The sequence below is a fragment of the Schistocerca piceifrons genome, chromosome 6, assembly GCF_021461385.2.
Source record: "Schistocerca piceifrons isolate TAMUIC-IGC-003096 chromosome 6, iqSchPice1.1, whole genome shotgun sequence".
NCBI classification, from domain to species: Eukaryota; Metazoa; Arthropoda; class Insecta; order Orthoptera; family Acrididae; genus Schistocerca; species Schistocerca piceifrons.
This window is the reverse complement of record NC_060143.1, coordinates 33,162,386-33,181,504: the sequence shown is the minus strand read 5'-3', so window position 1 is coordinate 33,181,504 and position 19,119 is coordinate 33,162,386. Positions and strand designations below refer to the sequence as shown.

At 40.6% G+C, this 19,119-nt stretch overlaps 1 protein-coding gene across 1 annotated transcript in view; it reads left to right on the top strand.

Annotated features, from left to right (window-relative positions):
* Positions 1-19,119, top strand: part of LOC124802606 (gastrula zinc finger protein XlCGF57.1-like) — a 139,836-nt gene that overhangs the window by 25,787 nt on the left and 94,930 nt on the right. The window contains exon 4 of the mRNA XM_047263487.1: positions 17,583-17,728. Within this exon, the coding sequence (XP_047119443.1) occupies positions 17,583-17,728 (146 nt within the window). The remainder of the gene's footprint in view (positions 1-17,582; positions 17,729-19,119) is intronic.

Sequence of the window (19,119 nt, the reverse complement as noted above, 5' to 3'; positions counted from 1 at the left end):
CGATTTGAGCATATGCTTAATACCTAATGACCATATTGCCCATGAGATGTAAAACGGTATTCATCCTGCTTTTATTTTAATAACAGTCTTGAAATGCTTTAAGTAATTTTCTTGCTACACACACTCATGGTATATCTGGTCTGATATTCTGTCAGTACTTATTTTGGTTACTTAACCCTTTAGCTGCTCTGGATGTGTTAACGTGCGGGCCTTTGTACCTGTCTCTGTGTGCTCTGAATGTGTTTACGCGCGCTACCAGTCCTTCTATCTGGTACTCTGAACATGTCTACGCATACACACATTCAGAATATGAGGTAGAAGGACTAGTGGCACGTGTAAACACGTTCAGAGCACACAGGGACAGGTACAAAGGCTCAAGTGTTAACATGTCCAGAGCAGTTAAAGGGTTAATGCCAGTTTGTTGATTCCCAGAATAAAAAACAAACAAACAAACAAACAAACATAGTACCATCCTGATTGCTACTCTCCATGGTATAGTTCTGGGTCTTATTAATAAATAGTAGAACTTAATTTTTTGTTATCTCATCTATTGAAATACTTTTTGGTTCTGCAACAAGCAGAGTGAACAACATAGATAACATGGTTCATGACATTTGTAAAAAAAAAAAAGTGAACTGCATTTTTCAGTTGCATAGGATACCTTGTTACTTTGCTCTGGTGACCTTTAACAACAGCTGCTAGGAGATGCGTATTGGGTCCAGTTCCTTTCTTATTATCAAGTTACTTCAATTACTTTTCAATTTCAAAATCATTTATCAGCAGTATTTTATTTTTGTGTCCATGTTATGGTGGTCAAATACTGAGTCTGTAGTTTTGTGCAACAATTTTAGGACATATGCTGATGTATTACATGTGTGCATTCACAGCTAGAGAGACAGAGATTGAGAGATAAAGCAAGTATACTGTGGTATTCTTTAAAGTGAAGTGTTGTTGTGCACTACAGGAGTAAATGATTTCTAAAGGGCCCATTCCCCTCAGTCAGCCTATAATATAAACAATTTTTATGATTTTTTTTTGTTTGAAAACTAGTGAAGTAATCAACATAAATCTTTTTGCAAATTATTTTCTGATTTTTTTGGCAACATTTTCTGAATTTATTTTTTTAAATTTTTGTTTTTTTAATTCAATTACCATTAAGGGCTCCCCCTATGTGAGGATTTAAAAGTTGCTCAGTCCAAAATGAGGTGTACCCACATTGGAAGTCATGCAGTCTGAAAATCATTTCTGAAATAAATAAAAAAAATTAAAAAAAAACCATTTTCTTAATCTATAGGGTATTGTGCACAGACTAGTAGCACAGTTTTTTGAAATTTGATAAAATTATAAAATAGTGTATGTTTGAAACAAAGATGTAGTTTTATCATGTGTTTCGGTCATGTTTTTTGCAGTAACTAATTAATAAATTAAAATGAAAAAATCAGCCTATTACACATTGTGGACATGCCCAATGAGTAATTCAGCCAAATTTCAGAACAATATCTTTATTAATGTGCCCACAATCCACTCCATCAGCTTGAGATACAGTGTATTTCAAAGATTAGTGTGCCCACAATCCATCAGATAACTTCACTGTAGTAGATACCCTGAATCTATGTTGTATTTAAATGCCTATGGTATGTTAGTGTACAATTATGTTCACTTTATGAACAAACAGGAAAGTATACAAAGTATTCAGGCAGTGTTAAACATCATTTGTAATGGAGACAAATGAGCTAACTCTGAGAACTAGGTCTTTTTTCTCTTTTCTTTTCTAAAGTCACAAGTTTGTCATTTTGATGTGGTAAATGATCTGATGAATATCTACCCAATTAGCAACATAAGTAGGATATGGAATGTAGTCAAATTAAATCAGGTGAGGCTGAGGGAATTAGATTAGGGAATGAGACACTTAAAGTAGTAAAGGAGTTTTGCTATTTGGGGAGCAAAATAACTGATGATGGTTGAAGTAGAGAGGATATAAAACGTAGACTGGCAATGGCAAGGAAAGTGTTTCTGAAAAAGAGAAATTTGTTAACATCAAGTATAGATTTAAGTGTCAGGAACTCGTTTCTGAAAGTATTTGTATGGAGTGTAGCCATGTATGGAAGTGAAACATGGATGATAAATAGTTTAGATAAGAAGAGAATAGAAGCTTTGAAAATGTGGTGCTACAGAAGAATGCTGAAGATTAGATGGGTAGATCATGTAACTATTGCGGAGGTACTGAACAGAATTGGGGAGAAGGGGAATTGGTGGCACAACTTGATTAGAAGTAGGGATCGGTTGGTATGCCATATTCTGAGACATCAAGGGATCACCAATTTAGTATTGGAGGGCAGACCAAGAGATGAATACACTAAGCAGATGCAGAAGGATGTAGGGTGCATTAGGTACTGGGAGATGAAGAAGCTTGCACAGGATAGAGTAGCATGGAGAGCTGCATCAAACCAGTCTCTGGACTGAATACTAACAACAACAACAGTACAGAGCACGAAATGTGTGATAAAAACACAGTCAACATAAACAATGCGACGTAGGGCTATGTTGTTGGCTAGCCAGAGATAAGTGAGTGATGTATATGCTCCTGTTAAAAGTGAAAATGGAACCCATTTTACAACTATTAAGATGTTTTTGGTTATGTTGTTTGCTTATGCTTGTCTTATCAAATGCTTTCTTGAGTATAGGACACTTATGCTCACAAATAATTGTGGAAACACAGTGAACATATCAAATGCTATCCCAGAAATATGAATTACTGCAGTACCTGTGTGTGATATGGATACTAATATCTCAGTAGTTCTCAAAATGATCAAATTTTGTTGGAACTGAGTTCCTGAAGTGAAGTGAACGAAATTTCAAGGGTTCCTCACTTTTATAACCACCTTCAGCAATGAACACTACAAGAACTGGCTTGTGCAATTTTAAAGATTTTGAATTATTCTTTTCAGTATGAATTTCCATTTCTTCTTATGAAAGAAATCTGCAAGATTAGTGATTTTTAATTCTTTGAACCCTTAGTTGTGCTTTATTACATTCTTATATTGCTATTGATATCTCCCATCCCAATGGAAATAACACACGGAAATACATAAGATGCAGCATTAAAAAGTAAAAGTTTTATTGTAAACAAAATATGTATCATGCCCTGGCTCTGTCGTAACACGATGAGTAACTTCCAAAGAAACAACACGGGTCCTCTGGAAGTGAGTGATTAACAACAAAAATAGCTTCAGAGTTCCACAAAATTAAAGTTTGTAAGTTTGACCGAATTAAAGTCTGAAGTTCAACATAAAATTTCCCAATTACTTGAACAAAGTTAAGTTCTGAAATAGAATCCAAAAGTTAGTGTCCAGAGTCTTAGGCGGGTGTTAAAATAAAAAAAAAAAGTAATGTAATTACAATACTTGGAGTTTCTCAGGATCATACTTACCTGATGAAATCCTTATGAGAGAACCAGAGAAATTGTCTGAGTTTGTGCAAATACTACCAGTACTAAGACCGAAATGTCAAAGCTGCGAAGAAGTAGTCAAGCAGAGATTGCCGAGGCCTCCTGGTATGGCACCGTTACATTGACAAAGTCTTGTTCCTCAGTGACATGCAGAGTGGAGAGGCATTTGGAGTGTGACGAGTGATGCTCTGGTGAAGCCTTTGCAGGGCTGCTTGCTGTGCTGAAACCGGATCTAGATTGTGAGCCCAAGTAATTGCCTTGTGAAGTGATACCCCATACGTCATTGGCTCCAGTTGATTTATCTGGTAGCAAGAAATAGTGTGGTCTGTGCACGCCAATTCCTGGCCACTGCTGTTGCTCTTTTTTTATCTTGGAGCTGGCCATTTTGAATTGTTGTGGCCTTTGGTCTGTTGGCATGTGGGCTCTGGTACTGATGTTGTGATGTGTGTTGTGCAGGTAGCTTCTGGTGCGTGCTGTTTGTGTGAGCACAGCATCACTAATGGCACTTACAGGATGGTAATATTGAAGGAGAATGAGGAAAATGCCCCTCGCCCCTCACCCCCCTCCCCTCTCTCTCTCTCTCTCTCTCTCTCTCTCTCTCTCTCTCTGTCTCTGTCTCTCTCTCACGCAAACACTCACTATCATTGCAATGCTAACTGCTTATTTATGACTGAAAGAGACTGGAAACTGATGAAGGAGAAAAGGGGGGGGGGATGTTGATGAATGAAGAAAGTTTGGGGTTGGGTGAAATTTTGAAGGCGAGGGAAACAGGAAGTTCTTAGTGTCAAGGTTAAAATGAACATCACACTCATTACAAACACCAGTGACTACAGTGTTTACTGCAGCTCAGACTCCCTCCTTCTCCCCCTACCCTTTTCCTCCTCTTTCCCAGCACCACACAGTTGCTAATTTTGTCTCATTGGTGATATTCTTGAAAAAAATCATGCCTGGAGGTAGCCTGAAGGTCTAAAAGTTTATCATTTTGTTTAAATTCTATCATTCCCAAATGAAAACAATTTTACTCAGCTACCAAATCATAAACAAAAGACGATAGAAGGTAATAGCTTGTGATTGAAATTACTACAGATGGTAAACATACAGTACTAAAAATACGCATTTGAATAAATTTGAAACAGCAGATACTGAAATAATCATACAAGTTTTCAGAATAGGACATCCAGGTCTGTTCAGGTAAATAAACACAGTCCCATAGTGACACAATTGTGCTGAACAGAATTGTAAGTGAAACAGTCATTAAAATCTTGTAACTTGTGCATCAAAAAAGCTCTTTTAACCTAATGATTGGAGATGACTTCCGGAAAATGTAGTGTAGAAACAGATTTAGAACCATTTTAGCAGATGTCCTGTATATACTTACAGTAGAGGAAAAATATGTGTTTTGGGGTATTGTAAATGAATATATAAAAACACACAATCACAGCTAGATTAAGTATCTTTTTCAGATCACAAGTATAAGGTAGAACAGCGAGTACAATGTTCGGGGTGCCATGTAGCAAGGAACAGTAAAGTCGTTGGCACACGGGCCGTGCATCTGAATCGTGAGCATTGAGCGTGCCGAGTTTCTGATGTCATAGCATGGAATAGCATGTTGGGAAGTCTTTCCAAACATGTAGAGAAATGTATAGCATGTTAGATACTCTGAAAATGTGTTTAAATATTGATCAATGAGATGCCAGCATGCCACCTATGTTACATGCATGCCATCTCCCTTCGGTGCAGAGTTGGAAGGCACCATATTGGCCTTCAGTTGAAACCCGTATGTACATGTGCTGTTTCTGAGCACCAGTGAACTGAGGAGATCCCAAAAACCCACTGTTCATTGTATGATTTGGTGTAATAAAATGATAAGAAACGTCATATTTATGGGAAAATAATTATAGTTACTTACATATAATGAGAGTATGTAATTTGAAGTCAAATGCACGTTGATGATCCATCAAGAAATGCGCTGTTTTGGTACAATTTGTTATGATTAAATTTCAGTTATTAATGTAGCTATAATTGAAGCTTCCAGTAAATGGTAAGAAGCTGGATACGGTCCGCTTTAGTACTTGGTTGCTTTAGCACAATGAATAGCATCACAGATTCTGTGACTACATTATGATGTGGTGATGGTTTGCGTCCCACTACATGCAAATATTTTTTTCTAACCTTTGTGTTTTTAATAGGTTTTTATACTTTTTTTATTAGTTTAATATATTATAATATTCAATGTTTCCCCCCCATGAACCATGGACCTTGCCGTTGGTGGGGAGGCTTGCGTGCCTCAGCGATACAGATAGCCGTACCGTAGGTGCAACCACAACGGAGGGGTATCTGTTGAGAGGCCAGACAAACGTGTGGTTCCTGAAGAGGGGCAGCAGCCTTTTCAGTAGTTGCAAGGGCAACAGTCTGGATGTTTGACTGATCTGGCCTTGTAACAATAACCAAAACGGCCTTGCTGTGCTGGTACTGCGAACGGCTGAAAGCAAGGGGAAACTACAGCCGTAATTTTTCCCGAGGGCATGCAGCTTTACTGTATGATTACATGATGATGGCGTCCTCTTGGGTAAAATATTCCGGAGGTAAAATAGTCCCCCATTCGGATCTCCGGGCGGGGACTACTCAAGAGGATGTCGTTATCAGGAGAAAGAAAACTGGCGCTCTACGGATCGGAGCGTGGAATGTCAGATCCCTTAATCGGGCAGGTAGGTTAGAAAATTTAAAAAGGGAAATGGATAGGTTGAAGTTAGATATAGTGGGAATTAGTGAAGTTCGGTGGCAGGAGGAACAAGACTTCTGGTCAGGTGACTACAGGGTTATAAACACAAAATCAAATAGGGGTAATGCAGGAGTAGGTTTAATAATGAATAGGAAAATAGGAATGCGGGTAAGCTACTACAAACAGCATAGTGAACGCACTATTGTGGCCAAGATAGATACGAAGCCCACACCTACTACAGTAGTACAAGTTTATATGCCAACTAGCTCTGCAGATGACGAAGAAATTGAAGAAATGTATGATGAAATAAAAGAAATTATTCAGATTGTGAAGGGAGACGAAAATTTAATAGTCATGGGTGACTGGAATTCGAGTGTAGGAAAAGGGAGAGAAGGAAACATAGTAGGTGAATGTGGATTGGGGGACAGAAATGAAAGAGGAAGCCGCCTGGTAGAATTTTGCACAGAGCACAACATAATCATAACTAACACTTGGTTTAAGAATCATGGAAGAAGGTTGTATACATGGAAGAACCCTGGAGATACTAAAAGGTATCAGATAGATTATATAATGGTAAGACAGAGATTTAGGAACCAGGTTTTAAATTGTAAGACATTTCCAGGGGCAGATGTGGACTCTGACCACAATCTATTGGTTATGACCTGTAGATTAAAACTGAAGAAACTGCAAAAAGGTGGGAATTTAAGGAGATGGGACCGGGATAAACTGAAAGAACCAGACATTGTACAGAGATTCAGGGAGAGCATAAGGGAGCAATTGACAGGAATGGGGGAAATAAATACCGTAGAAGAAGAATGGGTAGCTTTGAGGGATGAAGTAGTGAAGGCAGCAGAGGATCAAGTAGGTAAAAAGACGAGGGCTAGTAGAAATCCTTGGGTAACAGAAGAAATATTGAATTTAATTGATGAAAGGAGAAAATATAAAAATGCAGTAAGTGAAACAGGCAAAAAGGAATACAAACGTCTCAAAAATGAGATCGACAGGAAGTGCAAAATGGCTAAGCAGGGATGGCTAGAGGACAAATGTAAGGATGTAGAGGCCTATCTCACTAGGGGTAAGATAGATACCGCCTACAGGAAAATTAAAGAGACCTTTGGAGAGAAGAGAACCACTTGTATGAATATCAAGAGCTCAGATGGAAACCCAGTTCTAAGCAAAGAAGGGAAAGCAGAAAGGTGGAAGGAGTATATAGAGGGTCTATACAAGGGCGATGTACTTGAGGACAATATTATGGAAATGGAAGAGGATGTAGATGAAGATGAAATGGGAGATATGATACTGCGTGAAGAGTTTGACAGAGCACTGAAAGACCTGAGTCGAAACAAGGCCCCCGGAGTAGACAATATTCCATTGGAACTACTGACGGCCGTGGGAGAGCCAGTCCTGACAAAACTCTACCATCTTGTGAGCAAGATGTATGAAACAGGCGAAATACCCTCAGACTTCAAGAAGAATATAATAATTCCAATCCCAAAGAAAGCAGGTGTTGACAGATGTGAAAATTACCGAACTATCAGCTTAATAAGTCACAGCTGCAAAATACTAACACGAATTCTTTACAGACGAATGGAAAAACTAGTAGAAGCCAACCTCGGGGAAGATCAGTTTGGATTCCGTAGAAACACTGGAACACGTGAGGCAATACTGACCTTACGACTTATCTTAGAAGAAAGATTAAGGAAAGGCAAACCTACGTTTCTAGCATTTGTAGACTTAGAGAAAGCTTTTGACAATGTTGACTGGAATACTCTCTTTCAAATTCTAAAGGTGGCAGGGGTAAAATACAGGGAGCGAAAGGCTATTTACAATTTGTACAGAAACCAGATGGCAGTTATAAGAGTCGAGGGACATGAAAGGGAAGCAGTGGTTGGGAAGGGAGTAAGACAGGGTTGTAGCCTCTCCCCGATGTTATTCAATCTGTATATTGAGCAAGCAGTAAAGGAAACAAAAGAAAAATTCGGAGTAGGTATTAAAATTCAGGGAGAAGAAATAAAAACTTTGAGGTTTGCCGATGACATTGTAATTCTGTCAGAGACAGCAAAGGACTTGGAAGAGCAGTTGAATAGAATGGACAGTGTCTTGAAAGGAGGATATAAGATGAACATCAACAACAGCAAAACAAGGATAATGGAATGTAGTCTAATTAAGTCGGGTGATGCTGAGGGAATTAGATTAGGAAATGAGGCACTTAAAGTAGTAAAGGAGTTTTGCTATTTGGGGAGCAAAATAACTGATGATGGTCGAAGTAGAGAGGATATAAAATGTAGGCTGGCAATGGCACGGAAAGCGTTTCTGAAGAAGAGAAATTTGTTAACATCCAGTATTGATTTAAGTGTCAGGAAGTCATTTCTGAAAGTATTCGTATGGAGTGTAGCCATGTATGGAAGTGAAACATGGACGATAAATAGTTTGGACAAGAAGAGAATAGAAGCTTTCGAAATGTGGTGCTACAGAAGAATGCTGAAGATTAGATGGGTAGATCACATAACTAATGAGGAAGTATTAAATAGGATTGGGGAGAAGAGAAGTTTGTGGCACAATTTGACCAGAAGAAGGGATCGGTTGGTAGGACATGTTCTGAGGCATCAAGGGATCACCAATTTAGTATTGGAGGGCAGCGTGGAGGGTAAAAATCGTAGAGGGAGACCAAGAGATGAATACACTAAGCAGATTTAGAAGGATGTAGGTTGCAGTAGGTACTGGGAGATGAAAAAGCTTGCACAGGATAGAGTAGCATGGAGAGCTGCATCAGACCAGTCTCAGGACTGAAGACCACAACAACAACAACAACAGTGTAAATATAAGTGTACTCTTTTTGAGGAGTGAGTTTCTTCGATTACCTTAATCTACTAAACAGCTTGCACCACCTGCAGTAAGAAATTTTGCCCCTTTTTTTTTCTTTTAAGTTTTGTAATTTACATGTTGTAAAGATTCTGGTACTGAGTAGAAACAGTGATCAAGTAAGAATGACCTTTTTTTACTAAAAAGTGAGAATGATGAAAAATTTTTATCTCATGTGGATAACTATTGTAAATTTGTATTGCTTTATTTGTAATGGATCTTTTATAAGCCAATGTCCTGGACATCGTACTATCCCAATGTTTTATGACATGTTTACCGATATTTAAGTTTTTATTCATATGTACTACAGACAGAACAACTTGAATAGCAGGTATACAAGGGACGGAAGTAAATTGTAATAGAGCTAATATAGGAATTTTATGCTCGTTCATTTTGCAAACAGTGTGATTTATGATCCAGGTACAGCTGACAATTGCCACTGGAGTGTGTTGTGATCGCGTAAACCACTTTAAAGCAAGTGTAAAAATATGCACAAGTTGTGTCATTTGAGAATTCAGCAGCATGCCGAACCACAATGTTGGTGTTTGACAGTACAGTCAGTGTGCCAACAGTTTTACACGTTTCAATGACAATGTAAGATGCATATGGAGCCCACTGACAATGTCAGCTGCATGTGGAGCCAGAGCTGAATGAGAGCAAATGCCAGATGGTGATTGGCTATAGGGGGGCATGTGACAGGAGCCCTGAATGTGACCGTGCAGTCGTTGTGCATTGTCGCTCGGCTACCATCTTCCCTCCTACAACCACTGATGGAGACATCACCTGGTGCCTGACACCTAGGTGGTAATCCGTTGGTTACCACAACCTTTCGTCCGTGGAGCAGCAACGAGTTGCATCTCGCCACCACAGCACATGCTTGGCTGACATCCCGGCAGTGCCCTGAATCAGGATGATAATGTTGGGGGCATTAGATGACCTCTCCGGCTTGACGAGCTCCCTGTCAGCACAGACAGGAGTATATGGTCAGAAGGATCCCTCCTGGTAGCACGGAAGTTGTCGCTGTGTCTCTGCCATAGTGGAGGCCATGCCATGTCCGTATTGGTCCTGGCACTGAAAAAAACAGTAGAGGCGAGGGCGGTGCCAACAAAACCAGTACTGCAGCCTGGTTGTCATTGATACCTGTTCCATCTTGGGGGTCCACAGACAGCAGAAGATGGGAGCAGGGTCATGGATGGCACAAAGTGCGGAGAGGTTGAAGGCAGGAACAGCTTGGGAACAAGAGGGGAGGGAGCAGAGGGTACTAGGAGAAGGGGTGAAGGTTGGTGGCAAAATCGCAGAGGGCTCAGAGAAGGAGGCAGCTGAGTCCCCTGCCGCAAATGCAGCTGATTTTGATGGCGAGTCACTACCCGGTCTCCAGAGCGAACACATGGTAGCCCTGCAGCTGCCATGCAACTGCTGGAATCCACCTGTCCTGATGGCACCCAGGTCCCCATGTCCACATGTGAGTGCCACCCAGAAATATCAAGGTGGCATAGTGAACGAGCCCACAGGTAACACAGCTTGAGTTTAGAAAGGTGCGGATCTATTGAGTGTAAGGGATTTCCACCAAGTGCCTTTCCCCTATTGGCTTTGCCCTGTATGAATTAAAAAAAAAAACACCTTGACAGCCTCCTCTGGAGAAATATTGGCCATGTACTTTAGCATCTGTTTCTTGAATGTGTGCATGAGCTTCTGGCCTCACCATTTGACTGGGGATGGAAAGGCAGTGACAGTGAGTGTGGGAACGCTGTTGCGATGGCTGAACTTGCTGAAAACTTGAAAACGAAATTGCAGTCCATTGTCCACCACCAGCATTAGAGGAAGACTTTCAATAGCAAGCACAGCAACCGTAGCTTCCGCACTCGTGGACCGACATTGGACCACCTACGGAAAGTTAGAGTACGCATCGAAGACGATAGTCAGTCGGATTGTATCCAAGAAGGATCCTGCAAAGTCGTCATGAACCCGATTCTATGGGTTGGAGGGTGTCGGTGAGGAAGAGAACATCTGACAGGACGCCGCCTGTTGCTGTTCGCACTGAGAACAGCTGGAACAAGATGCTTGTGCAGGAGCTGTAATATTGTTGGGTACAAAGGTTCTGGAGAGACCACTGGTCAGTAGTGAAGAGGAGGATGCTATCTGCCAAGATGAGTCAGTGGTTAAGATGAAAATAATGATGCAATGGGTTGGAGTCCTGACCAGGAATGCGGTCGGGCCAGCACTGTTGGAAGGACCACAGCAACTGCTGTAAAATGGTGTCTTCCATCACGATTACTGTCACCACACAGAGCACCATGACTGGAAAAGTTTCTAGCATCTGCTTATTCTCTACCTCCAAATGAAAGCACAATGTCATATCGTGGTCAAACTCCAGGAGTGATCGGATGTTCCCAGCTGTCTGCACCTCAACGCACCAAGACAACCCCAGTGCCCCATTCAGAAGGGTCCGTTGGCTACCACCACCACCATCAACTGTTTACCCAATTAAAATGTTGCCAGACACAGGGCTGATACGAGGGCCAGTTTCAAAGTCTTGAAAGCCTGTTCATCCACTTCTAACCAGACAAAAAGTATTGCCTTCTTTAGGAGATTGTTTAACGGGTGCCTAATCAATGCCACATCTGGGTTGAATTTACTGTAATATGTGATGTATCCCAGGAAAGACTGAAGCACTTTTAGGTTTCTGGGGTGAGGAAGTGCAATGATGGCTTCTACCAGCTCCTGTGTGGTTTGAATACTGTTGTGTGAGATAACATGCCCTAGGTTGAAAGAAAATTGAGTTCTCAAGGTTGTATTTGAGGCTTGCAGACTGAAGGGTGTTAAACAGCTGCCACAAGTTTGCTAAGTGCATACTATCACCATGATGTTGTCGAGGTAATGTACACATACTGGCACATCCTGCAGCAGTAGTTCAAGGAATCTTTGAACTAATGGCTGGGGCACTGGCCACCCTAAAAACTATACATTTTAACCCACACAACCCATGCAGTGTGTTGACTATGAGGACTTTCTGTGATTCTTTGTGCAGAAGTAGTTTTAAACAGACTTCAGTGAGATCAATTTTTGAAAAATGCTGTTTGTCTGCTAGGGCTGAGGAAATTTCATAGGTTTCAGAATGGGATATGTCTCGATCTTTGATTCAGGATTGATGGTAACCTTAAAATTTCCACACAGGCACAGTTTTCCCAATGGCTTTTTTGTGCTAACTAATGATGTCATCCACAACTTGAAGATGCTGGTTCAGTGACATTCAAGGCAGTCAACCTGTACAATTAATTTTTAATGGTTTCCCACAATGCGACGGGCTTGAGTAGTGCACATAAGAAGCAGGTACGTGCTAACACTTTTAAGGTAATGAGTACCATAAAGATCTTCACCTTGCCAAGACATTCAGAGAAAATCTCAGCGTATTCCTTACTGAGGTCATCCAGTTCTTGAAACAGTATTTCTTCAGAGACCAGATGGGCCACCTTGGTGACAAATCTGAAGTCTGAGAGAGTGTTGAGGCCAAACAGATTCTCTGTATCTGTGCAGTGAACCACCGGAAAGGTGAGGTGGTGTACATCTTGTGTGCATGATGCCACAGTCATAATTTAAGTGGGATATTTTTCATGTTATATGCCTCCAAGCGGCAAGCTGTAGGAGGCAGGGGAGACACTACCAGTTGCAGATATGTTTGAAAGTTTAACAGGGGCAGAGGGACCTGTATCAACCTGCGGCTGGACTTGTTTGTTGCAAAAAGTGAGTGTGATGAACGATTTCTGAAGGTAGACTCCCAGGTTGGAGGATTTAGATGAATTAATAATTATCTCAATTAATATCCAGTTTGTTCTGAAATTGTGAGTGTTGTTTACCTTGAGCATGACAAGTGATACGAGATGTCGTCCCATTTAGCATGCCTTGCACTGTGCTCACCTATTGGGGCAGTCATCTCCGACATGTTTTTGAAAACATTCTGGGCACGATGGAAATATGTACAGGTCAGGGGGACGAGATTGCTTTCCTCCTTCACGAGACTGAGCTGGAGGGCGATAATATTTGCTCTCAGCGGTTGCTGCATTTGCTGCTTCAGCTAGGTCTAATTCCTCTTCCAGGTCTGAAGCGAGAGGTGCCACCTCGTACCCGAAATCTAACAGATGGCCCGTGGGACAGGATACTTCGAAGGATTGAGCTAATTTTAAAAGTCCTTCAGAGTAGGGTCTTCAAAGTGTAAAGCTTCTAATGCACCTCCTTATCCAAAGCCCCCCGAATAATGGCTTTCCAAATTATCACTTTGGCATACAATTCATAATGTACACAAGTCGCAAAATGGCATTTCCTGCTGAGTCCCTGCAATTGAGCCATCCGTGGATGGTATGATTAGTTTGGATACAATTCCAAGTGGGATATAGTTGACATGACTGTGGCACTGAAAGTAGGCAGATAGCAAAGCACACATTTTATTGAAGGACAGGTGCACTCGTTCCATGAGAGGGATCAGTTTGCACAAAAGCTGTTGCATACACTACGTGATCAGAACTATCTGGACCCTTGGCTGAAAATGACTTAAAAGTTTGTGGCGCCCTCCACTGGTACTGCTGGAATTCAGTATGCTGTTGGCCCCCCCCTTGGCCTTGATGACCGTTTCCACTCTCGCCAGCATGCATTCACTCAGGTGCTGGGGAATGGCAGCCCATTCTTCATGGAGTGCTGCACTGAGGAGAGGTATTGATGTCGGTCAGTGAGACCTGGCGTGAAGTCGGCATTCCAAAACATCCCAGAGGTGTTCTTTAGGATTCAGGTCAGAACTCTGGGCACGCCAGTCCATTACAGGGATGTTATTGTCGTGTAACCACTCCACCACAGGCCGTGCATTATGAGCAAGTGCTCCATTGTGTTAAAATATGCAATCTCCATCTCTGAATTGCTCATCAACAGTGGGAAGCAATAAGATGCTTAAAATGTCAGTGTAGGCCTGTGCTGTGATAGTGCCATGCAAAATAACAAGGGGCAGAAGCCTCCTCCATGAAAAACACTACCACACCATAACACCAGCAGCTCCGAATTTTACTGTTGGTACTACGCACTGGTAGACGACGTTCACTGGACATTCGCCATACCCACACCCTGCTATCGGATCGCCACGTTGTATACTGTGATTTGTCACTCCACACAACATTTTTCCACTGCTCAATTGTCCAATGTTTATGCTCCTTACACCAAGCAAGATGTCGTTTGGCACTTACTGGCGTGGTGTGTGGCTTATCAGCAGCCGCTCTTCCACGAAATTCATGTTTTCTCACCTCCCGCCTAACTGTCATAGTACTTGCAGTGGATCCTGATGCAGTCTGGAATTCCTGTGTGTTGGTATGAATAGATGTATGCCTATTACACATTACGACCCTCTTCAACTGTCAGCAGTCTGTCAGTCAACAGACGAGGCCGGCCTATACACTTTTGTGCTGTATGTGTCCCTTCATGTTTCCACTTCACTGTCACATCAGATGGACCTAGGGATGTTTAGGAGTGTGGAAATCTCTGTACAGACGTATGACACGAATGACACCCAGTCAGCTGACCTCATTCAAAGTCCGTGAGTTCCGTGGAGCATCCCATTCAGCTCTTTCATGATATGTAATGACTACTGAGGTTGCTGATATAGAGTATCTGGCAGTAGGTGTCAGCACAATGCACCTGATATGAAAAACATATTTTTGGGGGTGTCCGGATACTTCTGATCGCATAGTGTACTTGGCGAGATCCATGAGAAGAAAAGGGCTCTGATCACGCCTGGATCCATTACACAGTGAAAAGCTGTTGGAGGGCCTCTGTTGACTCATTGTTTTGTGGGAACAGCAGCATATTCACAGCTGACTGTTGGGAGAGTATCACAAACAACAGGTTTTGAATGAAATGATCCACGCTGGCTGCAGAATACTTTTTATTGAAAGTCATGACCGATTTTGCATCAATTAAAGATGCATCCTCAGGTGTGACTTGACTTTCGTCATACTGCTGTCATAGAAATTGTTGAAACACAACTACCATTGACACCCCCGGCAATGTAGCCTGGGGCACAGGATCCGTGATTGTGAAGCAAACACGAAAAATACCCACAGTCTCACCAATTACATAGTAACTCACAACATTGAAACAAGTGAGTACAATATTTAGAGTGCCATGTGACAAGAAACAGTAACAAGTTCAATGGTGAGTGTTGGTTGGCAATTGCCTACATAGGGACGTGTGGCAGGGAGCAGTGAATGTGCCTACATGGTCATTGTGCACTGTCACTTGGCCGCCGTGTCACCTTCTAGTGATCACTAATGGAGATGTCGGCTGGTGCGTGATGCCTAGTTAGTCGTTTAATGGTTACCGCACAGGCCACCAAGGATTCTATGAATAAAAGAAACAAAACACACATGGCAGTCAAAAAGCCATTTGTCTAGTCACAGAGGTGTACCTTATGTATGTAGAAGATTGTAATAATAAAATATTTCTTAGGCATCTGGGCTATCAAAATACTGAGGTGAGGCAGTCGTTTTTGCAAACTCAATTGCAAACCAGAGTGCTCCAACCAGTTGTTGGAATGGTGCTATGGATCAACAACTGTGCTGAGACCCAAAAAATGAAATTTCCTGTCTCACCAGTTTTGCCAGTCTCTGACAACAGGTCAAGAACCGGGAATCATCTCATATGTCAGACGACGGACAGTGATTCCAACATTAGTGACAATTGCTACTACTTGCAACCTGTGTTGTCAGTAGTTCCCAGGATGGGATCTTCCACCTGACAGGCAATTCCTACCAGTATACAGCCTAGTGCACATTTGATTTGTTCCCCTCCCACAGTGGAATTTTTTTCAGTGGTGTTCATCACACACCTAACTGTGAAACTACCTATAACTAATAACCCCGTTTCCACTCTTTTGGTGCCTAGACTGTGACAGATGAGACTTCTGCCAAATCAGGAGAGACATGACCCACTTGCTCTGTCTCATTATAAGTAGGAAAGCGTGCATAAAATCTGTTTGTTACAAGTATAGGAATTGCATCTTGCCCCTATCCCATGAAACAGCTCTATATCTGGGCATGACCCATCAACTGCCGTTCAGTAACGGCTTAATGTGAGACCAGGGTTTACTGTGGACCATGTTAGCAACAAGAGGGGGCCTCATGACTTCTCCATTGATGCTGTCTGTGGTGGTAATATAAAGCCTCAGGTGTTAGTAGCTGCCAATGAAGCTTCAAGCTATCCAAAAACATCAGTCAACTCCCCCCCCCCCCTCCCCCCACCCAGTCTCTAAAGGCTTTTCATCTGGACCAAGAACATTGAACAAAAATAATAAAATGCTTACTTCACTTAAATGTGTTACACTGAATTGTAAATGTTGTAATTCCCTGTTGCATATAGTAGTGCATTTTATTGCCTCTGAAAAGGCAAGTTTGTGTTAAGAGTGCTGAGGTAAAAAAAAAAAAACCAGAGGTGACATTGAAGAACAAACTACTGGCAGATTTTGCTAAGTGCTGATTGGAATGCAAACGTGGTACCTCACAACGGATGCACAGTTTGTAACTGTAAACTTGTCTTAATGTATTAAAATTTAACATAAGATTTTGCCTCTAAATGAGTAGATTAAGAAGGCAATAATTATATGAAATATTGAAAATCAATTTTTTATGGTCCCTGGAAGCTGTTAGATATGCAACCTGCAGCTAGAACTGTGCACCATGAACTATGAACTAGGTTAGCCATTTCGTAATATAGATCTGCAATTGCTGTACAACTTCTGATATAGGCACTTGACAGTTAGGACTAAAGACATTAGATGACAGGTGAAAACATTTATCATTTTCAGAATGCTAAGCACTTATCACAGACATGCTGGTAGTATTTGTTAAAGTGCTACATGTACTACTTCATATTAGTGTTTTGTGTTGTGTGTTACTAGACCAGACTCTCTTACTTTAGTTAATTGCATGTGAGAAGAAGCACACTAATTTTATTTGTAAAAAATTATGCATCCCAGGAGGTGTGAACCTGAAATTTGTCTGTTGTGCAGTTATTTAATTACAATTTCTGTGACTAAGAAACTCTCTTCACTTTGTTTTCTGTGGTATTTCTAAATTACATAGATGGTTCCATAACTGAGGGTATAACCCATTTCCTTCCACTCAAATTTGTGCTCCCTTTCACAGTGACTGTATGGTCATCAGGGTGTTATACTGGAACCTACCATACATTAGTTTGGAGTGTTGTTCCCCTACCTCTGAATCCCCTGTTCTACATATTACAATCACCACATTTCTAAGAAATGAGTTTGTTTACTTGAATATATTATGTATGTTACCTTTTTCTTTTTTATATTATTTTGCTTGCATTTTTGCATCCTAACTCTTAATCTGGTAACAATTGTTTGTATTGCATTTCCAGGTTAGAATAGCATTTGATAGGTATCTAAGATTAATTCCATATTTGTTTATTACTATTATATTTATGGACATTAATAACCTTCCTTTTACTGCTCATATTAATTATATAATTTTTTTCTGTCCATGATTACTTTTACAGTTACAAGAATGGGGACAAGAAGACAAACAATGCTGAATGTGGAGAAAAATAAGGAAGAACAAAATGGACAACAAACTAATACAGAAAATGAGTGTGAAGAACCGTTTGCCTGCTGTGGCTGTAACAGAACATTTAGCACTCAGGCAGTATGTCAGTCCTTAGCAACCTTTTTGTGTTGATTTTTTTTTCTTCTGCCTACCGAGTTGGTTTTTTCACTTTTTTTATAACTACTTTTAAAATAAGTAATATTTAGCATATAGAGTATTTAAAAGAAATGAAAGTGTCCAACATCTTGTTAGATGTGAAAACATGCTAAATTAATTGTGCTGCCAAAACAGCTGTTAAATGGTGTCTCTTCTGTTTTGCTGGTTTTTATTTGTCTTGTTTTGTTACAGCATCGCTAAGCAGAATAACTTCAATTCTAAATTGCTGAAACATTTAGACTTTGTTTACTGCATATTTTAGATTAAATTTGACAAGTTGTTCCACAAAAATCATTGGGTACAGATGATATTTCCGATAATGGCATTGTTACTTACGAGAGATAAAACCTAACTTATTCATTCCGATGAAAATATTGCAGAGGATTGTTCCCATTGCTCTGTTGCACATGTCTCAAAATGGCGAAAGATAAATGTCTTGAAGTATTATTAGTATTATTTGAAATGCTTTTGCGTTACAGAGACTTCTGGACCTAAAAAATTTCTCTTTAGACGTGAATTTTCTCTTTACATGTGAACTGTCATAGTGGTGGTTCTTTCCATTTTAAAAAATTTGTGTGTAGGAATGCTTCATTTGTTCTGCCTAGAATGTACTTATGACATATGTTGTATAGAGGTAATTGCTTAAATTCTTTGCTTCCTCCCAGTTACAAACTGCCCACTTAGAAAAAATTTGGGCCCCAAAAAACCATCAATTTATACCATTGTTCAAAATGTTACTGGCACAATTGTGTTTGATACTGAGATTGTTTGCTGATGATGCTGTGCTGTACCATAAAGTGTCAAAGTTGAGTGACTGTAGGAGGATACAAGCTGACTTAGACAAAATTTGTAGTTGGTGTGATGAATGGCTGCTAGCTCTAAATGTAGAAAACTGTAAGTTAATGTGGACGAGTATGAAAAATAAATACTTAATGTTCAGATACAGCTTTAGTAGTGCCGTGCTTGACCCAGTCACGTCTTTTTATATATCTGAGCATAACATTGCAAACTGGTATGAAATGGAATGAGCATGTGAGGATTGTGGTAGGAAAGGCAAATGGGCGACTTCTGTTTTTTGGGAGAATTCTAGGAAATTATGGTTCATCTGAAAAGGAGACACTAGTGCAACCTACTCTTGAGTACTACTTGAGCATTATGGATCTATACCAGCTCAGATTAAAGGAAGACATTGAAGCAATTCAGAGGCAGGCTGCTAGATTTATTACTGTTAGGTTCGAACAACACAGAAATGTTACAGAGATGCTTCGGGAAATCAAATGGGAATCACTAGAGGGAAGGTGACATTCTTTTTGAGGAACAATATTGAAAAAATT